Raw genomic sequence first — 23478 nt, 5'->3', positions numbered from 1 at the left:
GAGCGCACTCAGCCAGCTGTCTCCCCATTGGTCCGCCGCCACGTACTGCACGTTGACGCCGCACCCGGAAGTTGGCGGCTACCTGCTTTGTTATGTTTTGGTCGGAGTTAAACTAGAGGCAGCGAGAGCGTGGTGAGAGCGGCACAGGACCTCTCGTTAAATGGGGCGAGCTTTCCCGGGCATGGAAGATGAAGGACCCATAGCTGACCAGTCTACAATGCCGAGTTTTATCAGCAGCTTCGAGGACGGGAGGGCCAAATTGTCCCTCAATCTGTCGAGTGAAACTTCCTTCTCCGATGCCAAAGTTGAGCGATCGGTGATTGATTTGACCGGCCGTGTCACCGTGTCGGACTCACAGTTATCCTCCGTAGAGCTGGACGGGGGCACGGAGGAGCGCACAAGCGAGGAGGAGGAGAAGGATGCGGAGGGTAACAACAACAACAACTGCAACAGCGGCGGACCGGGCGGGGAGAGGCGCAGGGCCAGCGCAGTGGAAATAATACTGAGGAGAAATTTCGGAACCGTGTCTAAATCCCCATCACTTTGTCTAAATGTTTGCACTCGGACGCCCTGTGAACCAGAGGATGACAACCACCAAAGAAACACTACAACGAGCGGAGATGGGACTGGGAATGAGAAAAAGTCGAGTCAGGAAACGGGCGAACCGGTGGTTAAAAACGAACACACCCTGAGCGATACAGGGGATGTAAAAGGAGTTGGATTTGTTACAACTGAGTGCCAAAATGTTAGTGATAATGATGGAAGCACATTAAGTTCAGTCGAGTCTATTAATACCAAAGAACACGTGTATTGCACTGTTTACTGCATTGCCAACGATAAAAACTTAAAAGATTATGATTTACCAAACCACTCAAATGAAACTCTGGCTTTTCCTGACAATGAGGTGTATTCTGTTGCTGAAATGGAAATGTACCCCAGTTCGAGCCCAGAGCCGGATTTGTATACTCTGGAAGACCTGGTGGATCCAATCGCAGACTTGTCCCACCGGCTTTCTATGGAGCAGGCTGGTGCAGAGACTACGGCGCAGCTCTGCCGGGTGTGCCTGGAGTCGAAAACCATCCTATCCTTGCCCTGCTGTGGGATGGCAGTGTGCGAAGAGTGCCTGAGACTCTACGTCAGCTCGCAGGTTGGTGATAGGACGGGGCAGGCGTGGCATCCAAAATGCTCTCCCACAATAAAAGCTGGGTCAGTCTCCAGCTGGTGCCAATGTCCTTGCGCAGTTACGCACGTACTGGGTTATCTTGGCCTACCTTGAGACAAGCACATGATGTTCTGAAATACCAACTTCTGAGATTACCGTAACTCTCTGTCTTATTGGATTATATGTGTAACAAACCTCAATACTAAAACTGCAATACTACACTTAACACTTTTGAAGCACCACCCTAAACTATAAAAACTGTAGTTATATGGTTATACAGCCTACAGTTCAAATAAGACGCCATATTTAATCTACTGCACCAGCATTGCACAGTTCTGCATTTTAACAGGAAGTACATTTTAATAAGTATTTTTTTTATTAGGTATAATACAAGAACAATAAATAAAGGTACTAAATTACTCAGCAAAAAGTCATTATCATACCACAACTAACTATTAGGATTATATTATTATTGTATTGACACATTTACGTAGCTTGTCCTCTTGTTTATCCCACAGTTAATCTAAATATAACACCGCCTACATTCCAATAAGCATCAGTCATTGCAGTCACAGCAATTTGACTATGCACAATTTGAAACAATACAGTTTAAATGTATCGCTATATATATATATATATATATTTTAAAAGTCACTTGTCACACCTATCGATTACCTGTCCATCCAGACAAGATAATTAATAATAGATAAAGCTTTTACTGCCATTTATCATCTAGCATAGAACTAAGCACTCTGAGTTTTGGGGCATGTTGCCAAATGCTGTTTCTAACCATTGTGTAAGTGCACTAGGGCGGCCATTTTTCTCCCTAAGTGCCTTGTCATTGAGGTGGTTCAACTCTGCAGTCTTCTGGTCTGAGGGCTTCTTGATGAATGTTCTAAAGTGTGACTAGTTTGAAAGCTGTGCTCTTGCATTTTGTCTAGGGAGGATATAAAGTCACTCTATTGCACCTTTTATCTCATAGTATCTTTATGTCTGATTGCGAGGCTAGAAAAAAGACATGAAACAGTAGACTCTTTAGATAAGCTCTGTGAATGAGATAACACTTAGCGAAACTGTCCTGTGGAGGTGGAATGATTTTATCCCTTAATGTATTTCAATCCTATTTTGGGATAAGCACAGCAGTTGTTAAGAGTCACATTTAAAGACGGATCGTGCAGAGCTGTAATTCTCCACAGATATGGTCGATGTTTTACTATTAAAAGCTTCACTGCAGTGTGATGATGCAGTTCCATCACAAATCAAAGTCAGTCCTACACAAACTGGCTCCAGTTTCCTGTAATATGGGCTCAAATAGGAGGAAGGACAGCAGTGGGTCTGACACGTGCATTCAAAGAGGTTAGGTGCCAGTGGGGCGACCAGTCCAACCAGTCTGCGGTCATCAATGTGTTGTGGCAACAATACTAACGCAGCTCCAGTGTCTGAGCAGCAGGATTCTTTTCAAAATCATGTAATGGCCTTTTACCGAGAGTGTGAATATGTCCTGGGTGTAACTCTATCTGACGGGGATGTGTTCTGCTTTCTTACACTGTGCTATAGATGTGTATGTTTATATGTCGGTGTAACTGGTCCCACTGGCTCTGGTGCACAAAGAATGTCAAAAGGGAAAGTTTGAAAAGAAAAGAAAACTGCATTCCCAAGAGGATGTTAGTGTCCCTAAATATTCTTAAACTCCAAAGTAAGGTAGTTAATTTAAACAAAATACTAAGTAGGACAGGTGGTGGCCTCAATCACACCTCTGTTACTGCAGAATGCATGAGTATGGCTAGAATAAGTAATTGAAAGAAGTGGTGCAGAGGTTGTTGTATGCTTAAAACTTTCAGCCGGTTGTTGTTCACTGTTCACAAGGTGCATAGGCCGTTTGACATTCCCCTAAAGACTAACAAAAAATACACAAACCCTCAATTTAACGTAATATAATTGTAGTTCAAAGGTTTTCCAACACTAAGATGAGCACAGAAATTTACTTTCAAGAAACTAAACTAAATTAAATGGGGTTATACTTCAAATGCATGTATAACACAAGGGACAAAATGCCCTTTCTGTAGCTCAATAATAGAAAACTATTGGCATTTCCTTGTATTTTATTTTATATTGAAGAATCTTCTCAACATTTCAAGCTCAAGTGTCATTCTCTCTCATTGGTAAAATACATCCTATTTCAAGCTGTAAAATGAGCACTAGTTTTATGTTTAACATATAATAAGCCATTTATTTTGTTATTATACTTTATACTTCTACTTGTATTAAATCTCAGGTGCGAATGGCCAAAGCCTTTGTGAGCTGCCCGAGCCCAGAGTGCAGTGGTTTCCTGGAGGAGGGGCTGTTGTTGTCCCTTCTGACCAGTGAGGAAGTAGCCCGGTATCGATACTTTCTGGAACTGAGTCAACTGGACTCTAGCACCAAACCCTGCCCCCAATGCAACCACTTCACATCGCTCAAGAATAACACCCCCAACCGGTCCGAACACAAATACAAGGTATGATTTTGTTTAGTGTAGGTTAGATTGTCTTTCTATTGTGGTTCTAAGGAGCTTTATTACATACACATTTATTTCTTATTCTGTTTATTAACCTCACAGTACAATTTTTAGCACTTTTGTGTGGGAAGACCTGCTGTTTTAGCCCTTAATTCTTAGTTGAATTTTAATCATTATTACAGTTTTTGTTCCAATCAATTGCAAAAATGGTGCGAGAGGAAAGAGGAAATTCTGTATGGCACTTATATGTAAACCCACTCTTATTTCAGTATACATGACTGATAAATGTATAATCTAGTCTTCCTTGGCAAGTTACCTTTTATAATACATAAGTAATTGCTTCAGCCTTACAATCATTACTGTATATTTTTAAAGGTTTTCTCTTGTTTATATAATGTGCTTTTTATATTGCACAGATTCAGTGTGAGAGTTGCCAGTTCTTGTGGTGCTTCAAATGCCACGCTCCTTGGCACAACGGTCTGAAGTGCCGTGAATACAGGAAAGGAGACAAGCTCCTCCGAACATGGGCCAGCGTCATCGAGCACGGCCAGAGAAACGCGCAGAAATGTCCGCAGTGCAAGGTAAGACCAATGCGTATAGACTGTGTAGTGTCGTCTTTCTGTTTGCCCACGAGATTAGCAGGTATAGGTGTGTGGCAATAAGAACGCATGATGAAGATTAGGATCAGTGGAAATGGAGAAATCAATGCGGGTTAGGAGGCCAGAGAGCAGAGATGTGTGATGGATGGAAAAGCAAAGAGAAGCAGAAGGACATACAGGAACAGGCCAGCACAGGTAATAGAAAAATGATGATGATTCCTTCAAAACCATATCGGCTAGCTTTATGAACACAGCCCGCCTCTTTCACTCCCATTATAACCAAGGAGACAATATCTAATTTAACAGGCACAACACGGGAGGAGGAAGACATAAATTACGCTAATTACCGGAATATGGAAACTGTTTGCTCACAGCAGCAAATGTTTCCCATCTGGGTTCATTTTGTAGCTCTGTTCCTCCATAACCTTCTTTTGGAGAGGCACATAGGAGCATGTTGAAGCCAAGAAGCCTGCAAATTGGTGTCACGCTGGGTTTAGCTGAAAAGGGAGAGTTGAACTTAAGGCACGGTCGACAGCAGAGACACAGCAGCAGCCCCGGTGGCAAAGATCTATAGAGTGTAGTGTGGCAGTAGAAGAGCAGCTCAGTATGATTTAGTGTGGAAAAATATGTGAATTTTAAATGGGCTCAAGTGCAGCAAACTCTATTTACTATTTTGTTTACAGAAGCAGCTGCATTCACAGAGTATTTTGTAAAGGAACTGTTAGGAAAGTGTTAATAGGTGCGACATTGACCTAAAGCTACAAGGATCTAGTGATTTGTGAATTTAAAGGTGCACTATGTAACCTTGGAGATGTTATTGCTTTGCCTGGAATGCTCCACATTATAGCATTAAATGTATTGCATCACTATGGACACAACACCAGACCAAGTAAGAAGTCAGTCAGATCAGTGAAGCAGTTAGATATTTTTAGCAATATAAACACCTGCAATTCAATATGTGCAAGATAGATAAGTTTATTCTCATACCGTGAAACATTACAGGCAAAGCAATTACATCTTCAATGAGACAGGAAGGTGGCAAATACCAGAAAATGTACATTGTTCACCTTCACCCACCAACACCAACAGTGTATTTTGATAAACGTTGTATTATTATTTTTTGTTTTTTACGTTTTACTTTACTAAATTTTGTATTAACCATCATTACAACTTTCACCCCCCTACCAAAGGTATCCTAAGTCTTCATGGGCAAGTTTTTACATTGCACAACATTTGAAAGCGATATGACTTATCTTTTCAGCATTAGCATTTAAGTGATAATGATATGAATGGGACCTGTTGTATTTTATCTCTCATATAAAAAGTATCACGCATTTGATCACACACACTTGATGTTTTGTTTTTTTTTGTTTTTTTTTTTATTTGACTGCCCCTCTATAAATGCAAACTAGTCAAAAAGTTACATGTGATGTGGTGCAGTTTCTACTACTGTATGCAAATATATTTGACTCCCATTTTCCTACAAACATTTGGAGCATAGAATTCTTTTCCTGGAAACCTCTTGTATCTAATTCCTTATGTGAAAGACTACCATGGTTTTGTTTTTCTGCAGATCCATATTCAGCGGACAGAGGGATGTGATCACATGACTTGTGCACAATGTAACACAAACTTCTGTTACCGCTGTGGGGAGCGCTATAGACATTTACGGTTGGTTTATTTTACTTAAAGTAAAGTTATTTAGTTCAGTGTTTCTTAGTCTGTGGTATACGCACCATAGCTGTACACTGGGCCCTCTGCAGTATTTGTATTATTTTTATATAGCAACAAACCTAATAATGTTTTTGTCCTTCCTCAGTTTAAACCATGGATAAAATAGTTCCAAATAATGATTAGTCTTATTTTAAGCCATGTCTAACCCAAATGTGTGCCTTGTATACAGAAAGCTTAAATTTAAGGTGGTACTTGAAATTTTTTCAGGGCCCAAATTATGTTATATTTTTGCATTTGTAGATTTTTCGGGGACCACACGTCTAACCTGAGTGTATTTGGCTGCAAGTACCGCTATCTTCCCGGTAAACCCCATCTGAGGCGCTTTGTCAGGGGCTCTGTCTGCGGTGAGTTATTTAATAAGTTTTTCTGTTCTTCTTTCTCTGAATTTGAAGTTCTTGGAAATTGTAAAGAGATAGAAGATGGGTCCTCCTCAAACACATTTTAAATCAAAGGAGGTATTGAAGAACAAAATCTTGTGTTACTGCTCATTAGATTGTATCGCACAATTTTTACTAAATGATTCATGAAAATGAATACACAACAGGAATGCACCAAGGTAAGGTATTATATCTCTACCAAGAATCCACATTCAATTCTAATTGTTGTTCATGTCCTCATCAGTGTTTATAAGTTTTTTTCAATGATGGTTCCAGTATTGTATGATTCTTATAAAACATATTGGATTTCTGGCTTGGTATACCCTGCTCTTATAACTGTAATCTGATGAAGACACTTTGTTTCTGTAATGTCATCTCACTCCCTGAATAGTGAGACAAATGACTTGCCAAACTTGGAGACCTGTGTGTCTTAGCCTTGAGCAGATAGAATTACACAAGAAAAATGGGAAACTACTAAACACAGAAGTCCTTTGATCAGTGATGCATGGCCCTCTTCCTGGACCTCCACCTATCTCTGGACTGCTCTTACATGATGGGTCTGATTAAGAAGTGTTCATGCATTTGATCAGGTTTGGATACAGATTATGTTAAAAGACAGTTATTTGAAATTATAATGCATTACTGTTGATGGAATTGCTTTTCATTTTGTAGCAACAACAATAAAATCCATGTCTGATCATGTGCGTCATAGTGGCACAGCTTTGTAAAGAGGGTAAAGATGCTACAAAAGGGAATGTTCCACTAGCACTAAAACACTTGCCACTTCAGTTATGTAACATTTTGGAATGTTGTAATTTTTTTAAATGCTGAACAACCACTTCAACAACAGAGTGCCTCTTCAAATACATATTTTTTATCATTGAAACCCAATTTTTGTTCCCTTTTTCTGAAACATTTTTCTATATTTACAACAAAATCCTAAAACCATAACTAATATTTGTTAATGTGTTTTGTTTTACAGCTTCTAAGATACTGATAGCACCAGTGGTCATTGTGCTGGTGGTGGTGCTGGGAGCTCTTGCTCTCGTAATAGGTAATTATGTTAATCATCAACTATAGCATATATATATATATATAGCATATAATTAAACTATACAAATAAAGGCATACCACAGACTTTGCAGATGGATAGAAATTCTTAGCTCTACAAAATCAGTTACGGTGTTATATAAAACACACACAACAAAGCATGGAAATTATAGAGTAAAGGAAGTTTTATTTATAAAGTGCATTTAATACAATAAGACCAGTAACTCAAAATTAAGGGATTTTAAAAACAAAAACATAATTCACATTACCATATTAAAATGTCAAAAGAATAAATAAGTTAAAATATTTGAAAGAAAAAGCTGTAATAAAAACTACTTTCTTCTTGCAGGTTTGGTGGTGTTCCCCATCTACTATTTGTCCAAAAAGAAAAAAAAGCAGCACTCTCAGGGTTCTGGACGCTGGATCTGAAACTTGTCTGGTCTCCTGGCTCCTCTCACAGACCATGCCCCCACGCAACAAACCGCACCCCTCACAACAGACCACCCCCCCTTCACAACAGACCACACCCAGACACCTCAGGGAGCTTCCATTCTGAGTCATCTTGAACATCTACAGCGTTCTTGGAAGGTACAGGGTGAATACCGGCCTCTCAGGTAAAAACAGAGGCAGATTATAATTACTACTACTGCACAATTCAAGCCAAAGGGAAAGACTCTGCTATCTCTATACTATACAATGAACATGAATACCACATTGCTGACAGTTTTCAACCAGAGAGATCATCCAAATTACAAGCCAAACTCTGTATCTGATATAACACAGGATTTTATTAGGACATAATGTACTATATTAAACTACAATGAATATCAGATCAGAAGAAGAAACTACCAGAACCTTGAACATCACATGCTTTAGTTGCCGTACAAAAGGAGCTATTTGAATAGTGTTTGCCCAAACGTTTAGAAGAACAATGCAATTTTTATTTTGCGTCTTTCTTTTAAAATCATTTGTCGTTTAAATTTATACAAACTTATTCATCCTTTAACCCTGAGATCCAGCCCATGTTTATCTGAAATAAAAGAGCTACTGTGGCCAATGCAAAACATGTGGCCAGATCGATGTGTAACTATACCAGTGTAGATTTTATATTTGAGAAGGATGGTGGTGCAATTGTGGCTTTTGGAGTTGGCAGAACAAACAAATCCCCACAAAAGACCTTTGTAAGGCACTGGTAAACGTTCTGTGCAAATATGTAAAAGAGCGGTACCTTAAAATAATTGTTACTGATTTTATTTTTGTTTTCAAGTATTTCTACAGGGTCTATTTTTAACTGTAACAGCAGATTAAAATAGATCTGTTGATGGAAAAATTATTTTGCATAATGTATACATGTCAAGCAACTAAGAGCGCTGTGGCTTTTGCAGTGAAAAGAAAAAGTTTAGTTTAGTGCCAGTAGTTTGTAACTCATTTACAGTAGTGAGTAGAGCATCAGTCTGCAGCAGTAAGCCGCAGATTTCTTGGAGCATTAAGGGTCTTGAAAGGTCTGTCTGGCTGCAGTCCACCTGCTGTCCACCATTATCCTCTGACCTCTCTCTGCTGCGTGGCTTCTCTGTCTCTTCCTCTCTGTGCCTTGGCCTCTGCTTCAGTGTGAGTGCTTCAGGACTGGTTCACTGATGACCTCCTTAGAGAGCAGGGGAACACAGGGCTCAGCTCAGAGGCACATCAGCTGCTGGAACCACTGCTGCCACTGTCATGTACTGAGAGCTTGGACCTCCACCAAACACAAGAATGTGCATCTCCGTACATTATGTTTTGCAGTGACATTAAAGACAACAATAGTGATCTTTGGACTGCTTCAATAACAATGCACTTACTTTTTTTCCTGAATCTAATGAGGAAGTACCAAGTTCAAACCAGAACTACAGAAATGGAGGAACAAGCAGTTACTGCATGCATATTGCATATTGCACTTTGCAGTGCCATTAGTTTGCTTTACAAAAAACAGACATTTTACCATGAGCTGGAACACCCAGCGCTCTGCAGAGTCTGTGCTGTGTGAGACGAAATGACTCGGGGATCGAATACTCTCAGGGAGTTAGTGTTCTCTCTCCACAAAGCTCTCCATCTGCATCATTGTGCTGCAAACATGCAGTTTTTAAATGTTTCCCTGTGCTTTTGCCAGAGTTGTGTAATAGCCAGCCCAGGAAGTAAAACTCAGAATCACTGCAGTGTCAAAAATAAGTTTAGTCAACATTTTGTGTGTGCTTATCTCTGCCTAAAATTACTGATCAGGCCAAAATGGGTAAATATGTTATAGTTCCACTCAATATGGTTGCGTGGTTTTATGGAACTTGAACATTTTAAGTATGTTGCTGACCATGTTATGACATGGTGCACTACAGGGTCATGTTTAGCACCACTTTATCGGGATCATAAGTACCATTACACAAATGTGATTTATAATTTTATTGTGTCTATAACCCCAGCCAGGTCAACATAAGATGCTGCTGTTATGCAACCACACAGAATGCCTAAGAAGCTGATCCAAACATCTAATTTTTATGTTACTTCCTTTTGTGAATGTATTACAAAAGCACAGAAAAATGTAGTGCTTAATGCTTTGTACATGGTTAAAATAAATAATTAGTCATCTACAGTCACTGACTAAATGACATACTGTATACCGGTAAGTTACTGGTGTGTTACTGATGAATAATGTCTCTCAACCCTCAGATAATAATTATTTACTGATAAATTTAAATGTCTACATTTGCCAGGCACTATTTTTATTTAACAATGTATGAAAATAAAATATACTAATGTCAAAAACTTAATTTTTCATATTTTTCAATTTTATGTAATTATTAGGAATGCTGAGACATGAAATAAAGACATAAACCCAGATGTTAGTAGAGCCATACTGTTTTACTGTAACTGTGGCTTCTGCAGTTTGTCAGCAGATGTCATAATTGCACAATTTGTTTTCTTTTCCACTGAAACATAAAATTGAAATGAAAGCATATTTAGAACACATATCCTTTATATTTACGTAGAGAAATGCTTAATTCCCATCAGAAGGTGGTATGGCTGTATGGTTTATCATTGGATATAATGAAGATAAATGTTTGACCTGTTTAGATTACTGTAGGCCTAACGGGTTTGTATTGTACACATAAGGAAAACACCCAGGGGGCGCGTTAATAAATTACGGTAAAATTACTGATTGGTCATCGCCGGAAGCCCCGCCCTTGAACTGACCCAGCGCGTGACATCCGAAGAAACCCGAGTAAACCCGGAGCGAGCCGACTGCCCGTGCGGCGCGTGTCATCCACCTTGGCTGTCCCGAGAGACGCACCTGGCCGTTGCTGATGGAAACCCGACAACAAGGTGAGTTATTATCAGATAACGGGATCTCTTTTACTGTACATTTATAGCAATGAGTGTAGTGTACGTGTCTGTTCGGCTACTTGTTCAAACTGCTCCTGGACTGTGTATGAGCTACTGACCGCAAAGCCAATATTGATTCGTGGGAAATAAGTTGAAGAGTGTAGTGTGCGCTTCGCATGCCTGCGCAGAGGGCGGATGCATTGGATTACCTACTTTGTGTGCATTACTTATGGCCACTTTTAATTCGAGTCTCTACTGTAAAAGAAATGGCCATGTTCAGCCTATAGTTGTTTTACAGTTGCAAGACAACAGGGAAACTTGAGTTCTACCTGCGCACTGGATCTAATTTCCTGACCCAATTTAAAAGTCCAAAACATACTAAACTTTGGGCAACTCCCAGAAATAGTGCAATGAAATGTTGTAAAATGATGCCATATGTTGACTGCAGAGTAAAGATAAAAAAAAAAAAAAAAGTGTTTACATAGGTGGATGGATGCTTTAATTTGCATTCCTGGTCTAGTTGCGCTGCGCACCTGTTAAATAGTTAACAAGAAGGCAGTGACGCACGACATAGGCTGTAGCTACTACAACTGCAGTGTGGATTCAGAGAGGCTAGACCTATATGAGTACCTACAGCAAAATGCATATTATGAGATGAAGGCAGTATAGAATAAATGTTTAGGCTAATGTTTATGAATTTATGTCATGGGAGTTATTGTACAGTATTTTTGGTTTAGCCTCAATTGATTTTGCAGCCATATGACCATCCCTGGGGCTCTGATTTAGCATAGGCACATGACCACAGGCCAAATGGAAATCTTGTGACCTGAAGTATTCCAACACTGGACACTAGAAGAAGAGGCACTTTGATGCATAGGTCATACTTATACTAAAGTTATTACAACTATATGAACTCATAAGTGCTGTATCTCTTCCTTATAATGTGCATGAACTACAGCCTGCACCTCAGTACATCCAGATGAGACTGTGTATGTTGTCAACAATGGTGTCTTTGTCCCGGTCCTAAAATAGCACAGGATGGTGTAACGGCATTTCACCACAAACAACCTCAAAGTGCTCTGTGATCCATACTTTTGGGATTACTGGATTCATTGTTTGAAAAATGGCAAAGTTAGTGAGAAGATGTTTAGTAAGCTTTTTGAAAAAAAGGAATGCTGTGTTTCTTGTTCATCTGCCAAGCCATTGTGGGTCAGACGTCAGATATCCTGTTTCTTAAAAGTGCATAGTCAGATAAAACGGCCACGGAAAAACTTGTGTGTATCAGAAGTGGGTAGTACTGGTGTGTTTGCCTCGCTGCAGAGCAGTACTCCAGTGTCCTGAGTGAAGCCGTGCTGGACTGGGCTAGCATGGGTCCCGACGGAGAATGGGTGAACTCTGACCCACACGAGGGACCACAGGGTAAGACTGGACCAAAAGAGTAATGAACCAAATCTACTCTTCCCACCTATCTACTCACCACAGCACAGGGCGGTCCCACTGGTGACAAAAAACATTTTTAATAATCATATTTTTATTCCACGCAGAATTTGTGGGGACAAGTATTTGTTTGATTTGGTTAATTGAGTTATGAGCATAGCTAGGTCATTTACATTTTTTGTATTTCCAAAAGTGAAGAATATTTGTCATATTTGCTCTAGTAGAATTTCGCATGGAATGATTATATTGTAAAATTGAGGTGGAGGAGAGGTCAGAAATGTATTCCCCTCCACAGCCTCACATCACTGAACTCAGTGCCTCAGCGGTGAGAGAGGCTTCATTATTTCAGTCTTTCAAAGTAAATGTGAAAAAGTAGCTAGTAGCTAGTAAAACAAGTAGTTTAGTAAAAAGTTTTTCTTTCCTTCTTATTTTATAGTCACGTGAGTATAGAATTGTGCATTCGTTTTTCAAGTCAGACATGTGAGGACAGTGCTTAATTTGTAAATCAGTAGCTACTGCAACAGTTGGACTGGGGTCATGAGTTGGAGGGACCATTATAATTTCCCAGATAGTTTACAGATTCTTCAGAATCCTTCCAGGTTACTTAATCCCCCCAAAAAATCAAGAAAAGAGAGTTTATGCTCCTGCAAATGAAGGATAAAATTAAGCTCTGTGTGGGGAGCCCCCTGACTTGTGGGACATCTTGTGAAGGCAGAGTAGATTTGGGGACCTGTGTGCTGTGAAGAGTGAAGTGAGCAGGTTTCAGCAGCGCTTTGCATTTTGGGTAATTGTTTCTGGAGGTGTGGATATCAGGAATGATTTTGCTTGGATATGGTCATTAAACATAGCATTCTAAGATACTTGAATCGGGAATGGCATCCGATGGATAAGTCTATAACTAATTTATTTGCACATCTGCTCATGCAAAGAGATGTATGTATTGCTGACATGGCCTGTACAACATGCCTAAACCCTGCCCTGACTAAACCAACTAAATTAATGAATAACATAATGCTTTGCTTGTTCATCTGAATTAACTTTTCTCTTGCATATGTTGCCATCTTTCTTAAAGGTGCACTATGGAACTTTTCTGGTGGAGAGACACCACACTACTGGCACATGCTCATCTCAACTGAGATTGTATTTCTTTCCACAGCATTGCATTAAATTAACCTCTATGGAAACAAGTCAGACAGGTCAGATCTGTGAAGATAAGAATGCATAGTTTTCAGGGTTTTTTTTTTCTCCAGTTTAAACACTATGAATAAATGCAAGATATGTGCTTAATTCAACATTGGGGACTATAACATCTCTATCAGAAAAGATAGTGCACTTTAAAGGTCGCTTGTTTGACACTAAGCATGTTTTAAAACAATGGATTTGCTCAGGATTAAATCACAAGGAGGCAGTTCCCAATGAGGATCTGTGGACAGAGGCAGGTGCAGAGGCAGGTGGAAAGGCAGGTGCAGAGTGGCCGCCGTGGGAACAGACACCACAGCACTGGCACATGTCCTACACTTGGGACATGCAACTGGACAGTCCAGGTGAACAGGGACAGAGGGGACAGATAGAGCCAATGTAGTCCAACCTTTACCAACTACTCCATAATAAACTCTTGGCAGGACATAAACCATTAGCCTATAGAGGAGATGCACAGTTAGAAATGTAGACTAGATTTTACCAAGCTGTGTTTAAAGGAGAACCACTTGTGATTCCCACACTGATTCCATGTTACGCTTTAACTGCCACAACCATGTCCTGTACCTTAGCCATCTCTGTATATCTTTAGTGATGCCAAAGCAGCACATCAAATCAGTTATCTCCTCTCCCACAGTCATTTCAAATATTTCTTGGCTCTGTAAAAAGTTATGTTGAATACAATTAGTCATATCTTTAACACACTGGGCTTTCTGTTAGCATGCATCATGTGACCCCTGGTAGCCCACATATAGAGAAAACATGTTCAGAATATAAGACCTATGTCAAAACTACTATAATCTATTATAACTCATTCTAAAAACATTGCACTTAGTTTTACAGTGTAACCTTTCAAATAATGATATAAAAAAATGTAATTTCTGTAAATAATTGTCTGTATTTATATGTCATTTAACTACAATTCATGTCATTTTACTACAAAATGGGAAAACTACTACTACTCTTAACAATGAAAGCTGTATTTCCCTCACACCATGTGATGTGAGGAATAGTTCCTGCTTTAGCTCTCATGCATGCCCTGCTTATTACATTGCTGTGCTTGTGAATCTAGTCTGCTTGGAGTGACTTAGAAAGGGTTAAACTACATATTGAGTTGTACTAACCTGATTTTGTCTCATTCTGCTGTATGTGAAGACAGAGGACATCTAAGTGCAGGTATGTCCTTGATAACCCATAGTATTTACATTCCTAGTTGGCACATACTGGTACAACTGTTACTGCATATTTAACTTTGAAATACTTCTTTCATTTATTACTCTTGCCTTTTGCCAGATGTGGTAATCAAGGCAACATATTTACTATGTTAACTGCTACTTACTACTACTTACTACTTGATACTTACTGCTTGTTTACTGTCAACTGCTCTATTAATTTCATATGTATCATCCTGTATTACCTAAATTCTTATCTTCTGGTGGCTTTTAGCTTTGTTTCATGTAACTACGTGTTGTACTTTCAGCTTTTATCTTGATCAATGATTTTGATCATTGACCTTGAAAAAAATGGTCCTAATCTCAATTGTAATTTACAGGTCAAAAAAAGGTGAATACTTATTGTACTTATTGTATTAACTAAAAACCCTCACTCTCTTGTGCATTAAATAATCTTTGATATCAGCAGCCAATCTTCACTCTTCCTTTGAGCTTCCTGTAAAATGTGCATTAGATTTAATTTCTTTGAACTGGGGTCCTATCAAAATTTGCACACTTCCCGAGTGCAATAATTGGTATGTGTCTTACACACTGAAACTTCTTTTATTGTTTCGATGTGTTCTGTAAATTGTTATTAATTTGATCTTATTCCGCCCCGCCCACTTTTGCTGTTAAAGTGGTGGCACTTTCAGTTAAGCGGGAATCACATTCATTTCAATGGAGAATTTAGGAAGAATTTGCCACTAAATATGAAATAAAGTAAATTCATTTGTGTAAAATGTTCAGTGTTTGTGCGCACTAAAAAGTCAACAATACACTGACTCTCTGAGTCAGTGTATTGAATTATTGAAACTAATTCATACCATGGCACAATAACCCTAATGCAGGATTATCTCCAAAACCCTATTCTAAATGTACAATATAGTTTAAATAAATGCAATAAATGTTACAATAAACAAGTAGCAGAAATTAAACGCTTTTGGTACTTTGAATCTACAATGAGTTATAGAAGTTATGTATTCAAGCATCAGTTCAGATATAGTTCACATGTTATGGGAATACAGAAAAGTATTTACCCCCCCAAAAATGATCAAATAATTATAGTAATTTTCACGACAAGGCACATGTACAAGTGTTTTCAGTTCATTCATTCATTTTATATTACTGGAGGTTTGTGCTCAGTCAGTACCGGACATTATCACCTGGAAGAGAATCCTGTAATCCAGTCCAACCTCGTACAGTAAAAGTCCCAGAAGGAGCATATTGCCTTGTACGTTTGTGTGTCATTGAGCAGGACCTTATAATCCAATGGTAATCCAGATTAGCACCCTTCACACTGGAACCATACATTACATAACCTTTGGACAGTCGTAAAGGCACTGGCAGACTGTCTGATTCCCAGGCTGTGGCAAAGAGACAAGGCTAATGCAGTGTTTAGACATCCACTCAGCTCAAGGTTGATCTGATAAACTGGAGGAAAGGTGGCAGGAAAATAGCATCATCTAATCTAAAGTAAAGGGACACATATTGCATAAATGATAACATACACCTTACAGTTAAGGTGAATAAAAGGAATTTATAGTAAGGGCTAAAAGTGACATGAATTTGTTCATATTAATCTGGAGTTGAGTAGTTTTGACTCAATTTAGGTTGAGTTAATTGCTTATAAAAACTAGGTTATTCAATTGTTTCATGACATTTTGGGCTGGTTTTGAGATAATTTAGCTGGAAATATAAATAATAATAAATCTGTCAAATGGCCAGTGTCATTTTTCTTACTCCATTGTCAGCCAGGTTATCTTGACCTATGGAACAATGAAACAAGTCATCTACATAGTAAAACAAGTGAAAAGTCTAGCTCCAGCAATTGAATAAATGTTAACGTAATAACTACTTAAGGTTTAGAACTGTACAATCTAGTCTATTTCTGAACTTTGGCTGTGCAGATTATCTCTTCATCATGAAATCTGTAATCTGCAATTTAATATTTTGTCTTAAAAGTGAATGCATTAGAAGTACTTTTCAGTCTGTCAGTGAAAAGTAGCACGAGTAACAGAACAAGGGTGAACCAGAGACTGACCAGAAAACGGGTCTATGGAACAGAAAACAGTCTTACAGAGGTCCTCTTTGTTAACAGGTTCTAATTGCAATTCTGATTTTGTGGTGCCACATATTAGGTAACAAGAGGGTTGTGGCTCATAATGTATTGTCTGGTCTGATGTAGGTCTGGACTCTCAGCCCCTGCGAGAAACTGATGAAGATCTGGCCTCAGAAATCAACCTGAGCAACTCCATCATGACGGAGGAGGAGCGAGAGGAGATACAGCAGGAGCTAGCCAAGGTTCACCCTCACACATTGAAATAGTCTGTCTATATCTGCTCTATAAAACACTAGGTGACCAGTGCTTTTTGTCTCACAGTTAGAAGAGGAGATCAGTACTCTAAAGCAGGTTTTAACATCCAAAGAAAAGCAACACGCTGAGCTGAAAGAGAAACTAGGCCTGACTCCTTTGGGTGAACTACGAAACAATTTCAGTCGTGGATGGCAGGACATGACCAACTCCACAGCGTAAGTGCTTCAGTGTTTTGGGTCGCAACTATGGGATGAATGAGACGCAATTCCAGCAAGATGAAACTTGATTTTGATACTATGGAATAGGCGTCATACTCAATACCAGTTTAGATATAACCATGATCATTTAAAAAATGCTTTTTTTTGGGTGTCATTTTTGTGTCATTTCAACACAAAATAATATTATGTTCTTTGTGTCACTAATACTTAAACTGTAACATTTGTAAAAGGTCAAATTTGTTCCTGTTAATATTATCAATACTTGTTCAAATGAGTACATAGTTTCAATACTAGTTTTAGTATTGATTAGTATCTGATTGTTGATACATTCAACAATGCTTTCATTGTTACACTGTTTGTTTTTTTTGGAACTACAGCTTCTCGTCATCTGTGCAAAATCTTATTTTAAGAAAAGAACGAGCTCTTGTCCCATCCATAGTTCTAGTAACTCAAACCAAATTATTCATCTGTTTTATGTCAACACTGCACTACCTATAGTAAATACAGGGCACCTCAAACTGACCACTGAAATGGGTCTTTATTCTCTAACAGAAATCATATCACTGTAGCTAATGCAGATGTGATACAATCCAATTGGAAAAACATTTTCCTCTGGGCAGACCTGCAAAGCGTGTAATCTTGGTCACGCACGCAAAAGCAGACATCACAAACATGATTATGAACAAAGCAAATGGCTCCCCTCTGCATGACCTCTGCACACTGATAATTACTCCCCCAGGTATTGTTGGGTATTGCGAGGCTTGAAGTTTATATTCTGCCCAAAAAGATGTCAAAAGTGTAGTTGTGTGCAGGCGGCTACTGTTTCATCAAGTTGAGATTTACTAATTGATGATCAGCTTTGAGCTCTTACCCAGTCGCCAAAAACAGAGGAGCAAGTGGAGCGTCTCCTGTGGCCTCTCTTCTTATCCAATTACACCTCAACCTGAAGCTCCCTTGACACACACGTTGTCCTCATCTATAATGAACTAGGCTCGAGTCTTAAGGGCGAGCTGTAACACAGCTCTGAGCTACGGAGCTTCCTGTATCCTGTATGGAGAAAATAAGGAGACTGGAAAAAAATGTAATGGGTAAATTGAAATGTTGAAAGTTATTTTCATTTTGGGTGTTTTAGCCCTCTTCTAGTCCATAAGAGATGTGCTACTATTGGAATATTTTTAACAGAGATTTTAACCTGCACCGGGTTTCAGTGCAGTACAATATGTGTGTGTATATGTTACGCCTTGATGGAGGGTGGGGGGTTCAGGGGAGTGGGTAAGAATGCATATGCTTATGTGTATGGCAATATGTTTTTGTTTTTTTTAATAGTATCTGCACAATGTGACCCTTGGAATATATGTTTAATTTATTTGTGGTCAGTTTATCTATATACGTTGAATCCATATTTTCAGTATTTCCACAAGCCTGCTCAGGGACTACAGGTGTAAACTAGCACTCATTCTATAACCTGGCACCAGCATCTCATGTCATACTATACTTAATACATGTATTAAAAATGTAATACAAATTCCATTTTAGAGTAGTTTACTGTAATGTTTAACTTTACTAACACAGTGACACACTTGGTTTACTTGATGTTATTGTTCCTCAAAAGCTAAGCTCTAGTGGTAGACAACAAGTTAGAATCAGTCATACCTTGCACCAAATAAACAATTCACATCGACCTTAAAGTTTGCCCACTTACATGTTCAGCCTGCTCATCTGAATTCAGAGGGCTAGAACCTGCACATGGCTGTCCACAGTATACACATATTATCCAAAGTTTTAGGCAAGGCAAGGCATTGTATAGCAATTTGTAGAAAAAGTAATTAAATGTGCTTTACAGAATAAGAAAGACATTAAAATCGCATTACAACAAATCAAAATATAATCATAAATAGTCATTTTAAAATTAACATTAAAAGAGAAGAGTGCAGAATAAAAACCTTTTAGTCATATGCACAACTAAACACAACCATTTTGAGCCTGGATTTAAACATGGTCAGAGTAGAGGCCTGTCTCATATCTTCAAGACGACTGTTCCAGATTTTTCAGTGCATATATTTGTTTTACAACGCATATATTTGTTTAGCAGTATCTCAGTACATTGTGTCTTCACTGTAAACAGGTATAAGAAAACTTCAGAGACACTGTCCACAGCTGGACAGAAAACTACAGCCGCCTTCAACACCCTCGGCACAGCCATTACTAGGAAACTTGGAGATATGAGGTAATCATATTAACAATTCTAAATGAACTTAATCAGTGGAATATGCAGCATTACTGGGAATACAATAATTATCTTTGTATGATGGGTTCCTGTCAGAATTATATTCTCTGTATCTCTGTATGAACACTTCAACTTTCTTCATCCTCTCCTAACATATGTTTAAAACTTGTGTTATATAAGACTGCACTAAGATGCTCCTTTGATAGTGAAAAATCCCTCTCTTTCTTTCTCTCTCTCTCTGCTGCTCCCTCTTTCTCTCCGGGCTCTGACTTCTTCCTCTGTCACTCCTGTCTTTGTTCACTAGAGTGCGTCGTGAAGAATGAGTCTTGTCTTGGCTTTGTTCAGCAGCTGCAAAAGGGGCCATTAGTGCTGTGGATGACAAACAAGTGTGCACAAGTGGATACTGACTGTTACATCTTCGTCTAGACATTTTACTTACAGATTTTTTTATATCACGTGCTATGGTTTGTGTTTGTCAGTGCTCTATATGAACATTATGGTTGTTTATTTCAGCCTGGTTGGTCTTGAGTTGCTTTTCCCGCGGAGGTATGTTCTGATGCTGATGTTGAGCATGGCTGAATTGTTTGAGTTGCAGTGCAGGTTTTTAAGGCTGTTTACGTATTTTATTTTGTGTCTGCTAAAGACTCAAATTGGAGGAGTGACCTTGAGCACTTAGACTTTATAGTACAGCAAATGGGGCGAATGGAAATAATTTAAGCACTTATTTGACTATTTGAACCTGGCATTACCTAATAAACCTTTCCAAAGCATTGCCCACATATGACTGAACAAATTAGAGTGTAATGTGGTTTTCAGAAGAGGCCATACAATTCCTCGTTAATGAGTGCATAATTGTTTTTAAGAGATATTATGGTTTTGTGGTTTGTCTTGCAGTGGTGTTTGAAAAGCTGAAAAACTACAACTTAATGTTTTTTGCTTTGAAAATGTATTATTTATTTATTTATTTTTGTCTTCCTCATGCTTCCTAAGGTCTGCATCAATAGGGTAAGGCCCAACCAGCTGCGCAGTGTAACTAACTTAACTATACAGAATCCGGTTTAGAGCGGCTAACATCAGCTGACAGCGCTAAGTGGACAGTACTGAGCCGGTCAGATGACTCTGCTGCCAACGCCTTGAATCAAATAGAGTTTTGTCACGTATATCAAATTCACTTAATATGCCATGGGAACAGGGAAGGGAACATATATAGGAATATCAAGGTGTCTCTTCATCATGATAAACATGTTTATCATGACGAAGAGTACAAAGAGTAACACAGGGTACAGGCAAATTATACAGTACTTTGAACAAGGGTATTTTGTCTGAATAACTAACTGGATTGGAATTTTAAATCCATGATGCCCTTAAATTACATTTGTGATCTATGAAAAGCACTTTTCAAATTCAGCAGCTTTATATCTTATGAATAATGCCTTAGTCTACAAGTAGTTATATTATAGTACTTAGTTTATATTGGCTTAGGTAAATGGAGGTTAAGTTTTCAACAGCTATTTAACATTTATATTGTCCGCCCTCTTAACCTGTTCGGAACACTTCAGTACACTACAGTAGCTTCATATTGTTAAGTAGTATATATTTCTGTATCATTCTAGAATAAAGTATAGTTAATGCTTTCCTTATTGTATGTTCTACATTGTTTTTTGCTAATCATGAACTCCTCTTCCATACGCTCTCGGGACAGCTACTCTATCAGACAGTCTATGAGCATGCCCACTATGAGGTAACCACTCCAAATTTTTACATCTCATACCAAACACTACAGGGCAGAGAAGGAATAAGAAAGAATGGTTTTGATATGGTTCTTTCTAGAGCTGATTGCACATGGTTCTCTGTTCACAGGAACTCTCCCAGTTTCAAATCCTTTGAGGAGAAAGTTGAGACCACAGTGTCCAGTATCAAGGTAATGATACACACAAAACCAATAATGTAGATAGATAAGACAAGAGATAGATAAAGTGGATTATCATGAGCTTTCAATGTAATTATTGTTTACAATACAACGTATTATGTTTATTTCACATAATATAAAAAGGTCACTACTTGTTAACGTAAAAAAAAAAAAAAAAAAAAAATGCCTGCGGTAATGTGTTGACATCAAGGTTGTCAACACAAGGTTATTCATACAACCCCTTATCTTAAAGGTCTTAGATGCTGTGTTTTTAAAGGGTGCAAACGAGTAGGTGAGAGAGTTGCAGATTGGGTGATTATTTATGTTTTGATTTGTGTGATTTTAATGTCTTTCTTATTCTGTAAAGCACTTTGAATTACCTTGTGTACGAATTGTGCTATACAAATAAACTTGCCTTGCCTTGCCTTGCCTGTGTGAATGTAAACAAATACAGAAATAGTGATTGGAACAACGTTTACAATCTTATGAAAAGCTAAAATAGGCAGTACTTAATAAATAAATACATCTTTTCAGCATTTTAATCAAATCAGTTGGCAGTGCCAGAAGGTGTAAATGGGCTTCTACTGTTATTAGTTAAGGATGCATTATACATAATTTTTTTTAATAACATAATATGACTATTTTGCTCCAGAAATAACTGCATGAATCAGAAATATTTGTTGTTCACTTGTTGAAATGGTTAAAAGAGAATAAACATATCAAAATAGTTATGGAAAAAATGAACATCATCACTGTCTAGTTTTCTTTACACATTGTTCTAATAAAAAAAAATAATAAAATAAAATATTTGTGAAGAAAAATTAATGCCTCTTTCTTTTAGACAAAGGTTGGAGGGACAGGACCTGGAGGAAGCTTTGAAGACGTTCTGTCATCTGCAGCAAACGCAAGTAACCAGGACACACCCACCAACAGCATGACGCCTGCACCCGAGGGATCCTGCTAGAGCCAGTGCCACATAGCAGCACTTTGACCTGAGACTGGACTGTTATTCAGTGTTAGACGCCTGTAATCGTCTTCAAGAAATTCACTTATTATGCAATTTAATGTTTGGACCAAAATTAACCACACAATTTTAATGTCAAAGGAGATTAAATATGAATGTGGACTGAATGGTCTTAAACATAATCATCCCCATGTGCCCCCTAGTGGTCTCCACACAACATTACATCACATATCCCCAATGAATCCTAAACAGGAAGCAAATCAGCTGGTTGTAATTTTGTTTTTCTATAAGGCGAACTTTCAGGCTGTAACAGACCTGGAATCATAATTTAAAACACACACAGCTGTATCAGATCAGAGACGCCTGAGGTTAATCATTCCTCTTCATGTAAATGAATGCAGACGTGAGAGGCAACGTTTGAGATGCAGATAGTCTTTGTGACAGGGCTTAGCACATAAATCCAAACTGCTGTTAACCTTTTTACTAAAACTATTACTACAAGCTTTATATGGACTAGCCAACACTATGGCTATATATGTATTTCTGCTAAATTATTATTATGCATTATTATATAAATCTATGTTTTGTGGAAAAAAAAAACAAACAAAACATTTTGATTGCCATTTCACAACTTTGACTGTGTAAGGAATTAGCTAGTCCCATCATCATTGTTGATGTGCAACATTGCAAACATGAGTTGTTACACTATTACATAATGCTGCAGTAACATTGTCCCTGTGCATTTGCAATGATGGCTTTATGTCTGTTGTCTGTTCTAAAATGCATTTCAGGCATGGACACCACAATCTGAATCCAGTCATTTTAACAGATGGTTCGGTGTACAATGATTTTACAGTTTTACATTGATCCAGAAAAATGGAGAAATGTAAGTGTGAATGATGCTGTTGTTAGTTGTATATGCAGCTGTAATCTCACCCAGGACCTAATGTAACAAGTACATGTAAATGATCTTGGTTCATGAGGACAGCTCCTTGATAATGAATTTAAAACTGCTGTGGCGGTGTTGCCATCAAAGTTAGCGCCTACGTTCAATAGATGCATCTGCTACTGGTTATGTGTCATGTTGTCTTTCATATGTTAACTATTTCTTTTTTGTTGTGATGTGAAGGGTGACCAAGATCATCTCATATTTTATTCAAGTGTTTATTAAAATTCATGTTGACATTCAATTACGACAAACCTTTTTTTTTTTCTTATCACTGATTGGCCCTTT

The 23478-nt window shown here is 38.4% G+C and overlaps 2 protein-coding genes across 8 annotated transcripts; both read left to right on the top strand.

The window, feature by feature from the left end:
- rnf217 (ring finger protein 217) lies at window positions 1-10214 on the top strand. Its single transcript, XM_033990683.2, has 7 exons — window positions 1-1147; window positions 3438-3659; window positions 4076-4240; window positions 5832-5929; window positions 6233-6336; window positions 7352-7423; window positions 7769-10214. The coding sequence occupies exons 1-7, from the start codon at window positions 161-163 to the stop codon at window positions 7846-7848; spliced, it is 1728 nt and encodes a 575-aa protein (XP_033846574.1). The 5' UTR covers window positions 1-160; the 3' UTR covers window positions 7849-10214.
- A 427-nt stretch (window positions 10215-10641) lies between these two features.
- On the top strand, window positions 10642-23434 carry tpd52l1 (tpd52 like 1). Of its 7 annotated transcripts, none has more exons than XM_033990685.1 (8): window positions 10647-10767; window positions 12088-12186; window positions 14557-14577; window positions 16798-16913; window positions 16993-17141; window positions 19270-19371; window positions 21232-21292; window positions 22122-23434. In XM_033990685.1, the coding sequence occupies exons 1-8, from the start codon at window positions 10749-10751 to the stop codon at window positions 22242-22244; spliced, it is 690 nt and encodes a 229-aa protein (XP_033846576.1). In that variant the 5' UTR covers window positions 10647-10748; the 3' UTR covers window positions 22245-23434. The 7 variants fall into 7 exon arrangements, with proteins under 7 accessions (XP_033846578.1, XP_055088109.1, XP_033846576.1 ...); XM_055232132.1 differs by having other exon boundaries at window positions 10745-10767; window positions 12093-12186; XM_055232134.1 differs by lacking the exon at window positions 21232-21292 and having other exon boundaries at window positions 10646-10767.
- The last annotated feature ends 44 nt before the right edge of the window (window positions 23435-23478 follow it).

The sequence above is a fragment of the Periophthalmus magnuspinnatus genome, chromosome 24 (genome assembly GCF_009829125.3).
Source record: "Periophthalmus magnuspinnatus isolate fPerMag1 chromosome 24, fPerMag1.2.pri, whole genome shotgun sequence".
Lineage (NCBI taxonomy): Eukaryota > Metazoa > Chordata > Actinopteri > Gobiiformes > Gobiidae > Periophthalmus > Periophthalmus magnuspinnatus.
Note: the sequence above shows the minus strand (reverse complement) of the source record. Positions and strands in the feature narration are given on the sequence as shown.

What these genes read in the sequence shown, in the direction of transcription:
- tpd52l1 (XM_033990685.1), top strand. An exon ending in CAGAGGACATCTAAGTGCAG is followed by an intron (nt 14,578 to 16,797) that starts GTATGTCCTTGA and finishes GGTCTGATGTAG; the next exon opens with GTCTGGACTCTCAGCCCCTG. An exon ending in AGGAAACTTGGAGATATGAG is followed by an intron (nt 19,372 to 21,231) that starts GTAATCATATTA and finishes CTCTGTTCACAG; the next exon opens with GAACTCTCCCAGTTTCAAAT.
- rnf217 (XM_033990683.2), top strand. Translation starts at nt 161, where the DNA reads ATGGGGCGAGCTTTCCCGGGCATGGAAGATGAAGGACCCATAGCTGAC. An exon ending in GAGCGCTATAGACATTTACG is followed by an intron (nt 5,930 to 6,232) that starts GTTGGTTTATTT and finishes TTGCATTTGTAG; the next exon opens with ATTTTTCGGGGACCACACGT. An exon ending in AGCTCTTGCTCTCGTAATAG is followed by an intron (nt 7,424 to 7,768) that starts GTAATTATGTTA and finishes TTCTTCTTGCAG; the next exon opens with GTTTGGTGGTGTTCCCCATC.